We start from the raw sequence: 21,134 nt of genomic DNA, 5'->3' as shown, positions 1-21,134 counted from the left end.
TTACGTATTTCGATAGAAAATAATATTCTGAAAACAATGGTACTCTATTTGCTACTTTTTATTTTATATTGATAGAAAAAATCATTTTTTTAAATTTTAAAATAGGGTGCCATGAATGCGTTAAAAGTTTTAATTTTTAATCAAGTTATCACGGAAAAATAGTTTTCATTGCATTTTATGACTTAGATCTTTTACACGCCTATTTAAAATGTCCAAATCAATAATTTTAGCATTTACATTATTTTTTTAAATAGCACATTATTGGGAACAACCACTTTTGAAATGTGGTTTCTTTCTCCCAATAATTTGATATGATTATTTTTTAAATCGGTTGATAAATAAACCTATAAGAAGAAAAAAACTAATTCACAAAAATGAACGAACGGGAAGCTTTGTAATAACACGTCTGCGTATTTTTTTCAAGTGACATCATATTTTATCAAATGTCATATTACTATTTGAGAATAAAAGAATACATTTTTCAATATAATATTTTTTTCAATATCTTAATACTTCATATTTTATTTAACATTTATTTAACATAACATAGGTACATACAAACGGTAAACAAACAGAAAAAATATGAGGTTTATAAATTATTTTAATACAAAGCTGTTTACATGTATTGTTCGAAACGACCACCTTCTTGTTGAATGAAAGTACGTATGCGCGGGAATATAGCGTACGGCATATCAACTTTTTCTTCATTGGTAAACGTTTTAAATATTAGCAAATTTATTTAAATAACAAATAATAATTGCGCTTAACAAGATGTCATGTATTATGTCAATTGAAAAATAAATGAAGAACGCGTGAAAACGCAGCCTATTTAAGAAATCAAAGCTTTCTATGCTACTTTTATTAATTAAATGCGTTTATTTATGGACTTAGTTTTTTTCTCCTTACGGGCTTATTTATCAACCGATTTAAAAGATAATCATATCAAATTATTGGGAAAAAGAAGCCGCATTTCAAAAGTGGTTGTTCCCTATAATGTGCTATTTAAAAAAATAAAGTAAATGCCAAAAATAATGATTTGGACAGTTTAAACGCGTGTAAAAGATTTAAGTCATAAAATGCAATGAAAACTATTTTTCCGTGATTACTTGATTAAACATTAAAACTTTGAACGCATTCATGGCATCCTATTTTGAAATTTAAAAAAAAAATATTTTTTCTATGAGTATAAAACAAAAAGTAGAAAATACAGTATCATTGTTTTCAGAATATTATTTTTTTATCGAAATACGTAAAAATATACCAAGTGTCCCATTTAAAATAAGAAAGTTAGTGTCACTTCCTGTTAAACCGGAAGTGATGGAAAACAGTATAATATGTCAAAAGATGCTCTTATAACTATTTTATCGATATACCAAATTTCATTTGTTTATCTTGAAAAATAACAAAGTTATTTAGTGTTCCCTTTTTTCCGTGTCACCCGGTATATTTGCACCTATATAGGGGTCTAAAAGATAATCGAGAAAACCTGTACAATATCAAGGGCAGGAATGACATGAAAAATATTAAAACTATTTAAAAAATTACTTTTTAAAATCCAAATCTTCAAGCTCCGAATGTTTCATCCAATTACTCAGAAGCATAACATATTCATATCATAAACCATCAAACTCACCGGTAAATCTTATGTCATGCTTTTAATTGGATTCAGCACCTTGATTTTTTTTTGTCACAGAATCTCTTAATTTTTTCGAGTTAAATTAATAAAATTATCAATTTTTAAGATGAATAACTATTAAAAAAAATATATATATGAAATGCATTTAATAAGAGGTCAAAATGAGTTGAAAGGCCTGTAATAAAGTGAAGAATAACTCCAAAAGGCAGAGGTAACATGACAAAATATTTCAAAAGCCTGGAAAACGTAAGGATATATTTTAAATTCCTAAAATAAGACGAGCAACTACTTTAAAAGTTCTGATAATGAATTAAATAAAATTCAAATCTCTTCTGAATGGAAAAAAATATTAAGTCTTGATTTTTAATTTTTAAAAAAACCTTTTTACTTTTTAATATTTAGTATTCACAATACACTTACATTATTATACGAGAATAATAAAAAAATATTTAAGGTTTCCAAAGTCGTACCAGTCCGTCTTCACTATAAGAACACAGTAAGTTAGAGTGGGGATGATGAGCAATTCCTATGACGTCTTTTTCATGAATCTAAAATTTAAAAAAAAATCACTATTAGTATTTTTTTTTTACATAATTAGCAGTAAAACTGATGGGCTTCATGAAAAGTCTCACTTACATTTAAAGTTCTCTCCAGTTTTCCTGTTACAGTTGAAAAACAATAAAGCACCATATCTTCACCAACACAATAAATCCAATCACCCCTCGGTGAAACTGTAGAACAAACAAAATCACCGCCTTCCCTTTTACCACTGGCAAAAGACCTTACAATCTAAAATGAAAATAACGTTCATTAAAAACTAAAATTAAACCATAAAATAAAGACTCACTTGTCCTTGAATATTAACAATTACAACAGTATTACTTCTGTTACACACCACAAAATGTTCGGGGTTTTTGTAGAAGTTGTGAATATTGTTCACAGTACAGTCTGCAGATCCTAACGATTTAAATGTGTTCACACACTCGGTAGTTTTTATGCTCCATACTTTTACCGTACCATCAGACGAGGCACTAAAATATTTATTAAATATATTCACTATTAAGATTAAAAATCTGCTTACCTTAAAATACTGTGTCCATCTTGTGTAAATATAACTTCATTTACGAAGGAACTATGGCCTCTAAATTCCTTGAGTGCTTTACCAGATTTTAGTCCGTGAATCCTGTAACAATTATAAAAAAAATTTTTGTTGTTAACGAATTTATTTCTGATCTATAATTAGCAGATATTGCGCTGGTACCGAGGCTTAAGAAAAATACATAATATCTTATAACAAATTTAAGCGTAGATATAGGAAACAATCTAAAATATTTGATTTATTTAAAGCACTCTGCAAAATATTATTAATTTTATTCTTTTTAACATATTTCTTAACATTTCTACTGTATTAGTTTTACATTCCTATTCGTCATTTCTTCAGGAATCTTATTGAACATATGTATGCATCTAAAAATTGGAGAGTCTTGGCATTTTTCAGTCTTAAAAGTCATTTCTGAACTTTGCATGCATTGCTCTTAGACCAGGTGAGTGAGAATCTCTATTTCTGTTTAGCTTTACACTTGTTTTTATCAGATTGTTCATAATGTAATAGATCAAATATTTTTAGTTGCCGCACATTTAAAAATGGGTTGTTTTTGTACAAGTCTTCCGTTGGTGTGTAATGGTTTATACTTTTGCTCTATTTTGACACCTTTAAAACTTATTTAATACATATTCACTTGTGTTTCCCCAATATGGTATTAGCTACTGCAAGTGTGGCTCAATCAGACCATTATACAATAAGTAACGTGATTTTTCATTTAGTCGATGTGCACAATGCTTTATGCTGGCAATCGTTGGGTCAAGCCTATTATTATATTGTCTACATGTATGTTAAATGTCAGATCATTAGCTGTTGTGAGAACACTTCTCTTAAATCGGTATTGTTTAATTAAGCGATTTAGGTTTCGCTTACCTTTTTGTTTCACTTGCATATAAACCGTTTTCTCAACATTAATACTTAGCTGTTGTAATTCAGTCAACTTACATACGTTTTTAGATCATTATTTGCACTTTCCTCTAGTATATTACAACGATCGGAGCCTTGAGGTACATCAACCTTAACACTTTTTACTTCACATACACAATTTTTAATGGTCGAATATTGGGTTCTATTTGTAGAATATAATTTCAGCAGTTCATAACAGGTACCTCTGAAGCTATCGAAGGCTTGTTATGAACTTAGTTTTTTTTAATTACTTTGATATATGTTCTAAAAGAACTCAGAACGCTGCAAGTGTACTGCTTTTACTGAACTCCCTAGGGTTGATGTCAAATCCAAAACTTGTATCAATGAAATTAGAAAATCTTATTCAATCACTTTTTCCACGATTTTTTAAAAAGTATTTAGAGATATTAAGTATATTTGGCCTGTAATTATTAACTTCTGATCTACTTTCTTTTTTATATATTGGTATTTCTTATCAATTTCAACTCTTCAGGGAATATTCCGTTTACTAGTAACCTATTGATTAATTTTACCATACAATCTCTAATGATTTCTAATAATTCCATCATTTAATTTTTTGTAATACAGTCAGGACCTGGTGAACAATTATTTTTTGAATCACATTATTATTTCTTTGATCTCGTCTAACTCTGTAGGCTGGAAGAAAATTGTTTTTTTGATTTTCTTGCCCATTGAAGTTAGCCACTTTACTACTATTTATGTTAGCTCTTAAAATTTGTCCGATTTTCGAAAAAATTATTAAATTCCTCTGGAAAAATATTCTGTGGATTTTGTATAGTTCTTAATTTTGACCTATAAATCTATCTATATTTTGTTTCTTATTTCTTGTATTTCTGTTACAAATTTCATTGATTACACTCCAATTAGGATATTATACAGTTTTTTGTGTTTCACTGTCTCTTCTTCAGATTTTCCAAATTGTCTATTTCAGGCCTAATACCATTAATAATATCTAATATCATTTACATAAGTTTTTGCTTTATTTATATTTGCAAACATTATTTTAGAAAATAGAAATTAATTAAAGAAATTTTTCAAATTTCATATAAAGACTTAAAAAGGCTTGTTAGACCTAAGTCCAATAATCTGTGGATATTCTGTTTACTAGTCTTTAATATATAGACAGATTTCAATGTAGAACAATGAAGTTTTAAGTGCATTTCATAAGTTTAATACCATTCAATTACATTTCCATTTTCCTCTCTGTAATTTCTTTTCCCCTTGTAATAAGAACATTATAATTATTATTAAAAAGAAATTGAATAAAACGAATTTAGATACAACTCTCACTGATGTTCATTGCCTTACCTTAAACTAGTTTTTAAAGTAAATAAGAAAGTTACCTTATGCTATGATCAAATGAGGCACTCAACACTTGGCTATTATCCCTAGAAAACTGCAAACAAGTAATTCCTTTAGAATGGGCCTTTTCAATTTTCCTAAGACACTGTCCAGTACTAATCCTCCAGACTTTTATTCTACCAGTTTGAGAACCAGTTACCAACATTTCACTGTCCCTAGAGAAAGCCATGCATAGCACTGCATGTTCCATCATCATAAAGTTTTCCTAAAAAAAAAAAATAGTAATTAAAACCCTGTACCAAAAAATGTCAGAGATGTTTCTTACTTGAGCTTGATATTTCAAATCCTTCCTAATTTTTCCAGTGGTAAAATTCCAGACTTCTATAATACCATCAACGCTTCCGGTAACTAAATACTGCCCATCGGGGGAGAACCTGGCACATTCCACATGGGATTTTTGTCCAAATTTGATTTGTTTTGCCATCTGGGTGGGGAAAGTTTCTTCTTCTTGTTCTCGCACCGCTGCTTTACCCCTGAAATTAAACAATAAACCAATGGAAAATGTTTTAAAGTAAGTTTTCCTCTCAAATTTTTATACCTAAACAAATCAATGGTTGTTCCAGGAGGCAACAGTCCTTGGTGTTGTTGCCATTTAAGTGCTTGTCCCAGTAGAGCCAAAAGACGTGAAGATGGAACGACAGACACTTCTCCTGATAGAGCATGAGCGATTGCCGCTCGCCTTTTTTCTTTACTGCTGCCATCTGCGTAGGCTTCTCTTGGGTCAAAGTAGTTTCTTGCCAAAAGGTTTTCTTGAAAGATTTTAATTTTTTTGAAAAAATAACTTAATGAGAGTACTTTGATATCAAATTTTAATACCATATTTATAATTTAGAAAATAATATAAAATCTAGCAAAAAATTTTGGATATATGTTAAATCCAAAAAGTCTTTTTTATGGTGATACAATAGAGCCTTGATAATCCGGACATGCGTTACTCCGGATGCTTCAGTAGTCCGAACACGAATTTTGCCACTATTATGTACGTTATAGTCCGGATTCACTTGTACGCGATAATCCGAATCGCGCTGTTTTCAGCCGTTTTGCAGGCTTTGACAAGTTTAAATTGATTGGTAGTTTGCGAAAGTTTAGTTTTTAACGTTACATAGGTATTACAGTCGACACTTATTGCTTCCTGGCCTTCCTACATCAATTCTGGGGAATATGGCTCCAAGACGAAAGCATAAAACATTATCTTTAAAACAAAAGCTTGATATACTGAACAGATTAGAACGTGGCGTGAGTGGAAAAGCCTCGGATATTAAAAAGAACAAATTGAGCATTAAAAGGTATGTGCCAAGGTTTATAAAGACGTTTTATTTTTACTAATGTTTTGTATTTTATTTTTAGTTTTATTAGCGGTTGTGATAGCGTACCAGAAGCTAGGAAACCACTACGAAAACCTGAATGTCCCAGAATGGAAAAGCGATTGTTCGAATGGTTTTGCAAGCAACGTTCCAGACACATTCCCATATCATATGAAATTTTAGCAGCCAAAGCAAAGCAAATCTACAACTATGTTTATGGAAATGAGAATTTTGCAGCCAGTCGAGGTTGGATCGCAAATTTCAGAAAAAGACATGGTTTGAGAGCTTTAAAAATTTGTGGTGAGAAATTATCCAATGACGAAACTGCTGTTGAGCCTTTTAAAAATATGTTGGCACAGAAAATGAAAGACCTGAATTTAATTCCTACGCAGGTTTACTGGAAAATGTTACCAGAAAAAACAATTGTTCGTTCTCAAGAAAAGACAGCACCGGGACGAAAAATAAGTAAGGAGCGGGTTACTTTCCTGGCATGTGTAAATGGAGATGGCTCTCACAAATTGAGAATTCTCTCATTTAAAAATGTACCCATACCTCTAGAGTACAAAAATTCCTACAATGCTTGGATGACATCTGCAATATTTAAAGAGTAGTTTCACAATTCGTTTATTAGGCAAGTAAAAGAGTATTTAAGAAGCCAAAATCTAACTGACCGTGCTCTTTTAATCATTGACAATGCCTCAAGCCATGGATCGCCAGAAGAACTGAGAAGTGAGGATGGCCATTTCCAAACAATCTTTCTTCCGCCAAATTGCACAGCATTGCTGCAACCCATGGATCAAAATGCCATAAGGTTGACTAAATTGTTTTACCGTAAGAGCCTTTTGGCGCACATTTTATCACAAAATGAAGAAAATGTTATCCAGGTATTAAAGATTTTAAATCTCAAAACTGCAACATACTTACTGAGCAATGCATGGTCAAAATTTACTGTAGAGGTTTTACAAAAATGTTGGGAAGAAGTAATTCCAAATGATTTAGAATACGAAGCCGATGATCTGATTTTGCTAAAGCAATTACAGGAAAAGCTATGAGCTTTAATGGATGTTTCGGCTATGCTCCAAACACTAAGTGAAAACGAGATAAATCCTAATGAAGTGAATAACTGGATTGAAAATGCTGACAACTTGGTATTTGATGAGATAGAAAGCAATGAAATGCATTATAGCAGCAGCAAAGAATGTGAAGATGATGACGAAAATCAAGGGAGAGAGAAAGGAGTCAAAAATGATGAAGCAGTAAAGGGCTTTAATTTATGCTTAAAGTGGGCTGAAGAAAATTGAGTGCCATTGCATGATATTCTTGTTCTTCAAAGACTTAAAGAAATGGCTTTTATGAAAAACCAAGAAAAAGTAAAGCAAGCAAGAATTACAGACTTTTTTAATTAGCTTTATTATGTATCTACTACATAGCAAACATGTAATTTAGTTTATCCTTTTAATTTGTATGTTTTTCTCATTTATCACATATTTGTAGGCAATTTTTTAGTTATGTACATATAATATTCCCTAATAAAAAACATATATGTATGTAAAAAGACATCATGTTTCAGTAATCCGAATTTTTCGTTAATCCGGATCACCGTCGTTTTTATTAGTCTGGACTATCGAGGCTTTACTGTACAAACAGATATTTTCCTACATAGGTTATTGAATTAAAAATGTTTATACTATACAACAATAGAATTATCCACTTTAGATGGATTAACAGTTTATTTCTTCAAAAACATCAAATTTGTTCTCTCTGAAATAATCTGCTATTTATTTAATTTTTCACTGTCACTTGGCAGTTATTCAACTGTATGGAAAATGATATCTCAAATTACAGGCTTATTAGCGAAACATCTTCATTAGTAAAAAGATTTTATTGAAATAACACCTAACTTAACTTAACTAAAAATATTCTTTCAGTTGTCCAACAGGGATATGTAGGGGGAAGATCTACAGTGATAAATTTAGTAAAATACTAGCATGAATTTGTAAGAACTGTTGAATATGGAGCTCAAGTTGACTCAGTCAGTATAGATTTTAGTAAGCCATTTCACAGAATTAACATGCATATCCTCACTAAAAAATATTATCTTTATAATTTTAGCATCCGAAGATGACCTACTATAGACTGAAACATTAGCAACTTTAAGGTTTAAAGCCTGATGTTTATAATACAAAATAAATAAAGATTCCCAAAAAAATACTCAGGATTTATAAATCTTACCTAGATGTATGTATCTTTCTGGCTCGTTTTGCTTCAACATAATCATGGGATCTGTTTGACGCAACAAGGACCTTGCCGCTCCCAATTCTCTCAGTTCTATTAGTTCTAAAACAATCTATAAAAAGGTTATATAATTATCTGAAAATATAATAAATTATTGCGAGTAGGCATGTACCTGTTCATAGAGATCAATAAGCTTTTTGTCAGGCAATTTTAAAGACTGTATAGCTTTAAGGACTGTGTCCCAGTGGCCATTATTAATGTCTGCACAAAATCCATCGACGCTATCTACTGTGTTTAGTGTCACACCAGTTTCCTCCTTTAAATTTACAAAAAAAGAGAGAATATATCAGTAAATCAATGTGTGTTGTCGAGACATGTTATATATAGTATATTTGTTATTGAGTTACCTGAAGTGTATGTAGAGTTCTGTACAAGTTAGACTCTTTAAGGTATTGCTGAATAAGTCGAATTACACTAAAAAAAGGTTTGTAAAAGACCAATTTCAGTAAAAACCGAGGGAAATATAAACAGTATCCTGGGGACTTACTCAGCTGATTCTATTTCAATTGACATGATTTATTAGGAATATTTAACTAATACACCGAATAAAATCTTCTAATTTTAATTTTAATATTTCTTTTAAAGATGTTTATGTGCAATTTAAGTTAGAAAATATTAAAATTATTAATTATTTAACCAAGATCTAAAACGAAAACACCGAAAAACCAAAACATCAACTGCAACAGAATTGTCACGCACGTCAAAGTCACTGTCCATGTCAAGTGTCACCTGTCATCGTCGGTGTAAGGTGGAGTCTTACTTGCAAGCGATGACTTGTCGCATAGGTCGACTTTACATGTTTAGGCAATATGGATGGAACAACTGAATAAAATAGGAAATTAAAACAAATATATATAAAAATGTCAAATACAAATTAATTTAAACAAATAAGAGTTAACTGTTACAGCCGATCCATGTAAAGCGGATGGAATGGAGGGACTGCCCTACCAATGACTGCCTGAATTTTATACTTCGTTTTCTTTATTTTTAGCAAAGTTTGTTTTGATATAATTGTCCTTTGTAATAATATATAAAGGAAATATGCAGCATTCTATTGTTCCACATTTTCTATTCAACTCTCTAAATCCGCACAATAATTCGTTATTGTTAACTTAGTTCAAGGCTCATATATGGTCATAAAACTTTGAGTAACGACTACATAATGTCTCTGAATGATTCAGTGCCTATTATGTATGTATAAGACTTTAATAGCAATTGTAATTTCCTAGCTCGCTTAGAGTTATCTTGATCAGCTGACTTGGGGCATACAAAAATTTGGGCCTACTATATACCGACAAACCAAGGAAGAAGATGGTATATGAGATTCCATTTCTGCTTGACTCTCCCAGCTGAAGTTACACAGGGATCATAGCAATCACTCTTTACATTTTTGACATTTTTGAAGTGATTGCAAATCATACATTCAATCTTATGCTGTTGTCACTGAGCTGCTGCATTGCTTTGACCCTAATAATCTGGCAGAATCTAAAGAATTCCTTAATAAACAACATTAAAAGTCAGTGTCCGATTATTTAAAGGAACACAATACAATGCACAACAATGCTCAGAAAAAAGGCGTGGTGCATTTTTAAGGATGCCTTACATCCAAAGCTACAAAATGCAAATTAAAAAAAATGAAATACATATTTGAGATTTTTATTAACACTAAGCAAAGATGTAATATGATCGCGTAAACAATTACTTCAAAAGGGTTATGTAAAGATGATTCATTCTAAATTTTAAATTAAGAATTAAGTTTTGTAAAACATTAATTTTTTCAATGTTTCATTATTGAAATATAGTTTTTTATCCGTGTTTAGACTCAACAAAAATTGTTTTGGTGTGATTCAATCAATTTGCTATTAATAATGGTAATAAAAATATTTTATTCAAAAATATTCACCTCAGTTCTACCAAAAAATTATTCTTACCTATATACCTGAAACTGTAATTCTTACAGTTCAGGTATCTCTAAATGTGGCAAAATTAACTCATGGTCACTTCCATCCTCATGTAGCACTTTAACTTCAACCTTGAGCCTAGAATCTAATTGTTAGTATTAAAGTATTCCAATAGTATGAATAAGTCTTTTGTTATTCTGGTTGATTAATTGACTAATATAAGTTCAAGCCCTTCAAAAAAATTACAAACAAACTTAGACTTAGTAAACTCATTTATTTTAAGAAGATCCACATTGTAATCCCTTACACAAAAATTTTTTTCGAACATGGGTAATAAATTGGTTACCATGTTTTCAAATTCATCAAAAAAGTCGACATAGCTTAGATTAGGAGGTCTTTAAGAAGCTCCGAAGGCACATTCTTTGTTAAATAAATTAACTTTTATCCACAACTCCTTCATACCCTCTGGCGTCTACACAACCGAACAAGGATGATTTTTTTATATAGATTTTTTGTAGTGGCGTGAGTAGCCACTACTATTCCATCCCTATTCTGACTAATAAAATGGTACCCCCGAATGTAAGCTTACTCGTTAATATTAGCTTTTATAACCAAGTTTCAGTAAGACTAAATATGTCTGGTTTTCTTGAGATAATGCAATATTTTTTTCATAAGTTTGTTGATTTCTTATGAGGGTGAATTTATACCAGTATATGCGCCCTTAATCTTATGCTATTGAATTATTGCGCTCAACAACCCGTCCTTTGGTTCCCTTAAGGATTTATGTCCTAATCGAATTTTTATCAACAAACGCATCAAAAACTCAACTACACTTACTGTCGATTTGCAGCAGATGTAATTGCTTTGATATATTCAAACTAATTTCAACCCAATACGTTTGGGAATCGAGTGACTAGTGAAATATTTTTTTGTTGCTGTATAAGATAAAAGGGTGACCACTTTCGCAAAAAATTCGATTAGAAGCCCAAGTGTCTTGCAAAGTCAGAACTTGTAATGAGATAATCTCAGATATTCTTTGGCCTCTGCGATATCTTGACTGAATATAAAGGATATTTTAGACGATATGAGTGAGTGCCAAGTTTCCCTTTCCAACAAGATAAAACGGACGCAAATATTTAGTACAAAAAACTAAAATATATACCGGCAACAGTGATTTTTTTTCATACATTTATATCTATCAGCAGTAACTGTTGGACATATAGTAGGCCCCAGTTGGACTATAATTCTACCAACCGAATGCTTTCCGTGCCAGTGAGGAGGATTTCAGCAGGTTTTTGCCACACGCCTGCGCGTTTCGCATTTTTCCTTTACAGCTCAATACCGCTCCTCGATTTTCCTTAAATAAATTTATTTCCATTTCTTGCCGTTGCAGTCCCATATTGGCCATACCTAGGCGAGCGTTTTCCTTTTTATTCGTTTTTCGTCATTGAATTGCAAGTATATAGGGATTTAAACAAGTGATGCTTCGAAAGGTTTTTAGAACGCCGATAAAGGCTTTGTTAGTAGGTATTTTAACTTTTTAACAAGATCTTAGCCGTAAAAAATGGATAATATCTTGACTTATATAACAGTTACTTTGAAAATTCGAAATATGCACAAGAGATTTCTCCCTAACAATAATTGCTCTTAATTTTCACCTAATAAAAATTATACTAAGGTCCTGTTCTTCTTCAAAACTGTCACGTCAAGATACAAAGCTGCGCGCGGTATAGTCCAAGCGATTGGTTACATATTATGAGTATGATGCGACAGGACAACACTTGAAACTAAAAGAAAACGTCTACACCAGGAATAGAATAGAATATATTTATTTCAAAAATGAATACAATTTTGGTATAAAAAAAAGTCAAATGGTATTGCATTAACAATATACAACAACCAAATAATTGCAAAAAAAAGCAAGCTTAAAACTATGTAATTAATTTAACATATCCATTACTTATATTATGAAATATTTAACACGAAAAATTATTCCACACTAATGATACAAATATACCTTTTTAACCTCAAGGTTATACGATATAATACTATTAATGATTTTGATCCTAGATAAGCCAAGTGAAGAAAAGGATGTATGGCTCTATCTTACCAGTTATACTTAGAGACTGCTGAAAAGCTAAATTTAAATAGCAATGGGCAGGGCAAGAAGTGACACAGATAGACAGACATTAAAACTAACAAGATGAAGATTGAGACAAACAAAAAGAACTGTAGGGAGACCTCCAAAGATATGGGCTGATAATGTAAAGAATATTGTCGGTAGAAACTGGTTACAGATAGAACAGGACGGAGAAATATAGAAAGAAGTTAAAGACGTCGATGGACGATATTCAGGAGTGGACAAACAATGGCTGTGGAAGAAGAAAAAAGATAAAATAGAAGAAAAGATAGACATTGCACTGTTCAAACAATGAATATCTATGTGCAGGGACAACAAAATTACTTCTATGAATTGTATTATAATAATTATGAAAAGTCGCATTACAAACGAATCTGTGCAAATTCAGTTTTACAGGAACAAGCAATTCCGTTATGTAAATACTTAGCAAAGTACGTATCTGTAATTTTGTAAATAAATTACGACAAGCATGCCTTTGATTCAGTCCTATCATACTTCTAATTGCTCGCTTCTGCAGTCTAAAAACCCTCGGAAATTCTGCTCCCCAGATTAAAATTCTTGAGGAAAAAACATGAAAATATGTCAATACTTGCTATGCATCGAATTCTTCAAATTGCATAGCACATCGAGGATATATATATAATTACAAAGCTTTTTACTAAACTGTATGAAAACTGATTTAGTGGTATTCAAACAAAGTTGAAACAACGCCTATTATGATTAAACCATCTAACATATGTTGCAGGTACACTACTGAACCAGCAGTTGAAGATTCATGACAACCAAGAATTGTGATCAGCAAACATGGTAAGATTCTCTATGTGATCCAAGGCAAATGGCAGATCACTAACGAATATTAGAAATACCAGAAGTCTAGAAGGATGGATCCTTGTGGAACACTAAGGTTCAAAGCTAGAGTTCATTGCATGAACATTCATTTTAACAATCTGAAACCTGGAAAAAATATCAGATTTAATCCATCCTGGACTTTTTCTCTTAAACATAACTAACAAGTTTAGTTACTGATTAGAAGTAGTCACTGATTAGTAGCTGATGCTTTACCAAGTCAGAAGCCTTGGTCCATAAACAGTCCTAAACATTTATTATTTTGATCTAAATTTCGACCAGAAACTACAACATTGTGCATCTCTTAAAAGCTTGTAAATGAATTAAATGAATTAAATGAATTAAATGAGTTGACGAAAGCTGAAATTTGACTGACTACAAATGCAACTTAGACACTGCACCCAACAGAGATATTAGACGATAATTGTTTACAGTTTTTCTGTCTCCTTTTTTTGAACAGGAGAAAAATCGAGTTAATTTAAATATAATGGGAAAGGTCTATTTTTCTAGTGAGGCAGAGTACCATAATGGTTTGATAATGTCGGTGATAATTCTTTTAATAAAATTTACATTAAACGCCATCCAATCTACATGCATTCGATTTTTTCACACCAAGAACAACCTCAGCTATCATGCTATTTATACGATAGGATAAATCGAATGTAATTCATAATCAATCCTGATTCTGAAAATTGTTTTTACTGGCTAATGCCTGTATTTGTCATAAACCAGTCGTTACAAATGTCATAGAAATAGGCGACTATATAGTCACTCGGCACCATTGTTGCCATTACGTGAGTAAAAAAACGGAGCCTCAATGATCCAGTCCATTTATTGGAGAATTTAATTGATAATATACCAATTGATCTGCATGGAATTTTAACATGGTTTATATAGAAAATAGGAACAATTAACAATAACCGCACATTTATTTACCCTCACTATGTGTCAAAGAATTAAATTAATTCATTGTCAATATTCATTTCACTTGTCATTTGTCACAAATGTCATTTTAATAAGCAACTATATAGTTGAGAGACACCGTTGTTGCGATTCTATGAAAGTAAAGAAGAGGGCATTTGTTCAAGGACAATTTGTTGGCAAATTTCATTGACAATCTAACAATTGATCTACATTGAATTCCGGCATGATTTATATGTAAAAAATAATAATTAAACGATAACTTTACATTTGTTTGCCCTCACTGTGTTTCATCTATCTCACAAAGTTTCTGTAAAAAATCTGTTGATTTAATTTGCAATTATGTTGCAGTCTCCAAATTTCTTACACAAATACTGTCAAGCGAGTTAGAATTCAATTTAATGTTACCCAGGGCACCCTTAATACTATTTTATAGCTTGTTTGTTGTTTAATTGTATAAATTATCATGATGCATTTTTTTATCATGAATTATTTTTTGAGAATATTTTTGTATGCTTTATAATATACTTTTTTTGAAGATTATCAAAGGTTAGACTTGCCTATATAGTTATTTTAGCTTTCTTGAAAAAGTCCGATACCCAGGATCATCCATTTGTTCTTATGCGGATTTTTGGTAACTTTTTTAAGGGAAATTATATATTCATATAAGGTAAACTGCCTGCTTAGTTTGTTTGACAAGACCTATTTTATGTGAAAGTAAAGGGCAAACGTTTATAGAATGAAGAATATTACAAAAAACATTTTAAGTCTTGTTTGTGACGAGTTTCCAGACTTTTAAATGCAGAGTCTACTCTAATTATTTGTAGCAGCGATAAGCAGTCCATTCTGTTCAAAGGTCTCATATCTTAGAAATTTGTGAAGCACCAGTCACTCTATCTTACTAAATCTGATTGAAAGTTGAAGCAGTCATTTTCAGATGAAACTCAATGAACATTCTCAAATCGTCGGCAAAGAGGAGAAAAGAGCTGTACTGAAAGCACTCCGAGATATCATTTACCTAAAGGAGCAATAGAGGCCTCCAAGTGAAAGTCACGTGACTTTATAACCAAGCATTTTGACACCCTATGTTCGATCAGTTACGTAAGTCTCAAGACATTTCAAGAGGGGGCCGATAATGACTGCTTTTATAAGTTTATGCATTAGCAACTGATAATGATTTGCCAAGTCAAAGGCCTTGGAGAAGTCAGTGAACATAGCATATACTTGATATGTCTCCTCCCAAAGAAGTCAATAAAGCAAAAAAAATAATTAAATTCAGCAGAAACCAAATTGCTGCTCCAATAATTGACCTTGGAAAACAGGTATAAGGATCTCACAAACTAATACTTCAAACATTTTTGAGATGGTACTAAGAATACTCTTATTGGGCTAAAGCTATCGACTTGCGGAATTGGTGTTATAAGCGTATCTTCCAGTAGCCAGAAAATTCACCAGAGTTCAGGGATAAGTTGAAAATAATATAGTGAAGTCTGGCTATTAGGACACTGCACTTTTTAAGGAAAACTAGTGAAAGACCATCTAGTTCAGAGCCTTTGTTCACATCCACACTGTGTAATTTAGTGTATATGTATATCAGATATTAATATTTTTCGATTGGATATATGAATATTACTAAAATACAAATCATTAGGGATCATACAAGGTTTTTGGATGTGAATTCCGGAAAAAAAAATCTGTTTTATAAATATAGTAATTGTAACCTTGTCTTTCTAATGGTTTACATTGAGCTCTAACATTACAGAAATTTCTATGATCACAATACAATTTGGTGTTGATGTACTGTCCAAGTAATCTTTTCTTCTCAATATGATAGATAGGAAATTTAAGGTGAAAACATAAATCTAGCGTGGGATTCGAACACTGCAACCTATACGTATGAAATCCCAGGTAGCAAAATAACGCCCTAAAAAAGTCTCTTTTTTGGTACAGTAATGTAAAGAAAAACAGGTCAATGGATAAAAGAGATTTTTTTAGAAAACCTTCTTTTCTTCTTAATAAATAGACCAAAAAATTAATTACTCATATAAGATATCCAACACCCAATATAAATATATATACCTAAGGTGTTCATAATTTGAAGCCTAGCATTTTCCATACCTGTAAACCTTCTCCCCTATTAATTAAAATCTTTAATTACTACGGCCTCATTAATAAGACTAGATCGGAAGTATTCGCAAGGGATTTGTAGCCCTTAATGGGATATTCTTTACCTCTGAGGCGGGCTTGTCGTAAATAAGTAATCTCATAGGGGGTAAAGTACAAAACATGATTTATTGCTCGATTATTTATTTTTATGAAACATTACATCTATATATGGTTTTTAGCGGAAGTTTCGAACAAGACATCACGATGGATTTTAAAAGCGCCCATAAATCCATAATATTTCTTGTTCGACGTAAAAATTTTGTTGGTGAGAGACGTAAAAATCGGAACTTTACGGCGGCCATTAAGAACCAAGAAATATCGTGGAAGCACGAAAACCGATAAGGGCGACTACCACCACGCCACACAGTTTCCAACAAAACAGGAAACTTTGCAATTCGTGCGAACGGAATGCTGAATACTTGACAAGGGTCTACTGCGATAGAATGTTAAATAATATACAAAACATGGGCTTACGAGTATATGCCGAAAATTATGGATGTGTGGTGCTGTGGATAATAGGGTGTTGATTAGTGGATGTGCGAGGTTATTAATTTTGTGGTGTTAACCTCGCTAAATATGGAATATTTGTTTCCTGTACTGTTTTAAGAGTAACATACACAGAGAGTTAATTAACTACTGAATGCAAGAGTAATATTAAAATCTCCAGGATTTCTTTAAGTGACTTATATTTCAGTAAGCACAGAAAAAAATCAGTTTACTCACCTGTTAAACATTTGAAATTTTATTGGCAGTTTTCGCCAAAAAATTAAAAATATGATCCGTACTTGCTGTTTTTCGAAAAGAAAAAAAAACCCTTCAAATGTAAAGATTTTCTGAGTTTTCTCCCACGGTACAAGAAATAAAATTAAGATAATGTTTTTTTAAATATTACTCACACTATTCCATAGAACTTTCATACGAAACATTTCTTATTCCCATATCTCAGCCTGAGATATACTAAATATATGAGGAAAAAATATGCTACCCTTGAGAATTGTGCAAACTACATGAGGCAAACATAATTTTCAGATAATTAGAAAATAAGAACGTGGGACGTAAAAAAGCTAAAAATAGTCCAGCCTGGTCATAATGTGATGTTATAGCTTCCACCATTTGCGATCTTTCCAGTCATGTGGTTGTAGACCCCTAATATCCCTTGTACAGTTTACTTCTTCCCTCCACGATTTTCTTGACTTAGCCGTTTTCCTGATTGGTACAGACCCACTGTAGTATTCTATTTGGCCATAATTGATCATTCATTCAGTCTTTTGCATTCTAATTTCCAGGAAACTAATGTCTAGGCCAATATGCTTTCTGATTTTAGTATTAATTACTCTGTCTGATCTGGGTAGGCAACATCTACGCCAGCAGTTCATTTTCATTGGTTTTATTTTAGAGGATTTTTGTAAATGTAATATCCAAAGCTCTGAACCATTTTTTCTATGATACTTTTGTATATTCTAAGTTTTGTTTTCCGAGTGATGTGGTTATTTCAGAATATATTATTTAGTCGACGTATTACTGAATTACTTTGTCCAATTCTGATTGCTGTTGCCTTTGTTTTCCCACCATCATTTGTACTGCTTACATCGAGATATTTATAGCTGCCAGTATTTTCGATTTGTGTATCTCACAGTTCTAAATACTTTTGTTCACATCCCATCACTATACAAACTTTTGATGGGTTATTTGATAAGCCCCACTTGGTGTACCTATTCTTCGTCTTTTTTCCGTAACATATCCTGATCTTCTGCAAGTATTACCTGTTCATCCGCAAAATGCAAGCTGTACAATTTATGATCTCCAATTGAAGGTTTACATTTTTTTCAGGTTTCCAAAACCCCTTTGAAATAAATCTTCAAGAAGAGATAAATCAAAGAGTGTACTGACGAATAGTCTTTTGTCACTTTTTGTCCAATCTTTATTGAATTAGTGATATCTTGGTATAACTCCCTCATGGCATTAATATACACCTGTCGAATTATCTATCTTTTAACACTTGCCACAGCTTACCTAATACTATTAAACGCTTTTTGAAAGTCAATAAATACTAAGTGTGTCTCCATATTGTATTCTTCAGGATAATTCGGGCACATTCCTATAACGTTCATATTATAACTTAAAAATATAAAGATAATTCTGTAAAAAAATTGTCTAAATCCAGGGATAATTATTCATAGGACATATTTATAGAATATGATTAGGTTCAATGGGAATATATTTATCTGTGAGCGATATATTATGCATCAATTCAAAAATAAATTGTCTGTCTATTATATTTTTGAAAAAAAAATGCTTTCCTATTTTTCTAGCGGTTTTCTCATCTGACGAAAAACACCTAAATACCTCTATTTTCTCGAAAATAATATACAACCGAAAACTGCCTTTGTTATTTACGTAAAAAAATTGTATAATAAATAACAGGCTTCTGTCTCTTTAAAACTAGGGCTGAATCTATTTCAGCTGGATGATTGAATAATACATATTATATAAAGATAACTGAGTAACATGAGAGGAATATTAACATTTCTAGCATGTTTCTAAGTGACTTATATTTCTGTAATATTTTATAAGAATATTCCAATAAGATATATGAATAGTTTTTTTTTCATTATCTGTGCAAAATATGGAAAGCATAGGCAGAATCATTATTTTACTTACCTGTCAAAAACTTGAAATTTTACAGCTTATTTAGTTAAAAAACTAAAAATATCTCCTAGGACGAGAAGTTCCTAGCCTGTATGTCCTAAATGATGGCTTTCATATTTCAATTAAAATTCATATTTCAAAAAAAAAGAATTTTATCAGATTAAATACTTAAGTGTAAAATTTTTGTATTTATTAATTTTTATTTTGTATTATAATTAAACTTGGAGAAAACAAAATAAATTTTACTAAAATATATCTGAGAATTTAAATTGTATTTTTTTAACTTTGATTTTTTAGTTATGTTGATATACATGTAATTTCACTGTTAAATATTGTCTTTGTCTTAACCCACTTTGGTGTTCCTTACAAGTCATCTTAGACAAGATTTGTTTAACATTGTCAGTAATGAGAATTAATTAAAAAATTACAGAATTTTTTTTTTCCAAAATCTGTTGCTAAACCTCTTTTGTTTGATATTTAAAAGGGAATTAATAACCTCTATATGAGACAAAAATCAGCAAAGCAAAAGGTAAAAAAATCGATTTTAAAAAAGGGTAACTAAAATTGTTTCTGTCATCCTCCCTTTGACTTATTTTGATTTAGTTACCCTTTGACTTATTAACTCCACTGCAAGTATGGACTACTTCTTCAACGATTTTAAAAAGTCAACTCTTATGATAAAATGCTATATCTAAAATAAACAAATAAAAAAGATAAAATAACAAATAAAAAAACGAGGTAATAATTATTTTATTAAATCTTTATAGAAAAATAAATTTTAGTTTTTTTTTAAAATTAATTTTTATATTTTTTTGTCGATTTAATAGATTTACATAACTTTTTTCGTAGTACATTTTTGACATAAATCTAATTAAATTTTACTTACATTTTGTCTTTGAGCACCAGTTTTAAATGAAACCCAATGTAATTAAATGTAATAAAAAAAAGTTTAGTGGAAAAAATTATTTTTATATATATAAAATTATTAATAAAAGTATAAGAGCAGAAAAGTAAATTTATTGGGTATTTCTGTTATTTTAACTAGCATTAACAGGAGAACTAAAATCCACATAGTAGTATTAAAATACGTGAAATTTGTTTGAACGTTTTAATGAAATATAATGACATATTCTCAAGAATATTTTCACGTAAATAATATTCTTAGTACATATTATGACCATTTTGTTTGTTGCTTTTTATTTAAATGATAATGAATACTACTTCCCTCCCACGAGAGAAAATATAATAAAACAAAAAAATAATATAACATTTTTATTAATTTTTTTAATTATATTATTTAGGTTTTCTTACTAATAGGTCATCTTACCATTTAAATTTTATTCATTAGGCTATTTTTCTTTATTTATTTATTTTTTTTGTAGAGTAAAAGCAGAAAGCAACAGATTTATAAAGAAAAATGTAAATAAAGTGCTTAATAAAATATTAACTTTATAAGATCATCCGAAAATAAAGTTTTTTGATTTATGTATTAAATTTTTATTTGCATGTTTAAAGTATATTGAATAAATAAAGAAAATATAACAAGAAAAAAAATAAACACAATATGCTGTGTGTTACAGATTTTTTATTAATTTTATAAAAAATTTCTTACAAAATAAGTAACAACAATATTAAATTTATAACAAACAATAACTACTTTCTCTCTTCCACTTCTTCTCGAGCTGTTAAAAATAAACCGTGTGCAGAATAGTAAGCAGTTTATTTTTATAATAGCACCGTTGGTGTGTACCGAATTGGGTGAATTATTAATTAAAGAGAGCCTATATAATGTTAATTCCTATTTCGTTTTAATGAGTCACGTCCGTTATGTATAAATTTTGACAGTATATATGCCATACACGCAAATTTTTTGCCCAGAAATTGG

At 30.7% G+C, this 21,134-nt stretch overlaps 1 protein-coding gene across 1 annotated transcript; it reads right to left on the bottom strand.

Moving 5' to 3' along the window:
* Window positions 1-1,996: 1,996 nt before the first annotated feature.
* On the bottom strand, window positions 1,997-9,309 carry LOC126734250 (WD40 repeat-containing protein SMU1). The gene is made up of 11 exons (XM_050437786.1): window positions 9,114-9,309; window positions 8,974-9,040; window positions 8,739-8,882; window positions 8,564-8,678; window positions 5,566-5,776; window positions 5,293-5,500; window positions 5,009-5,232; window positions 2,718-2,819; window positions 2,484-2,667; window positions 2,273-2,425; window positions 1,997-2,184 (listed from the first exon to the last, which is right to left on the bottom strand). Exons 1-11 carry the CDS (start codon window positions 9,137-9,139, stop codon window positions 2,086-2,088), a joined length of 1,533 nt encoding a protein of 510 aa, XP_050293743.1. The 5' UTR covers window positions 9,140-9,309; the 3' UTR covers window positions 1,997-2,085.
* Between the last annotated feature and the right edge of the window lie 11,825 nt (window positions 9,310-21,134).

This window comes from Anthonomus grandis, chromosome 3 (assembly GCF_022605725.1).
Source record: "Anthonomus grandis grandis chromosome 3, icAntGran1.3, whole genome shotgun sequence".
Lineage (NCBI taxonomy): Eukaryota > Metazoa > Arthropoda > Insecta > Coleoptera > Curculionidae > Anthonomus > Anthonomus grandis.
The sequence above is the reverse complement of the archived record's forward strand: the minus strand, read 5'-3'. Positions and strand labels throughout refer to the sequence as shown.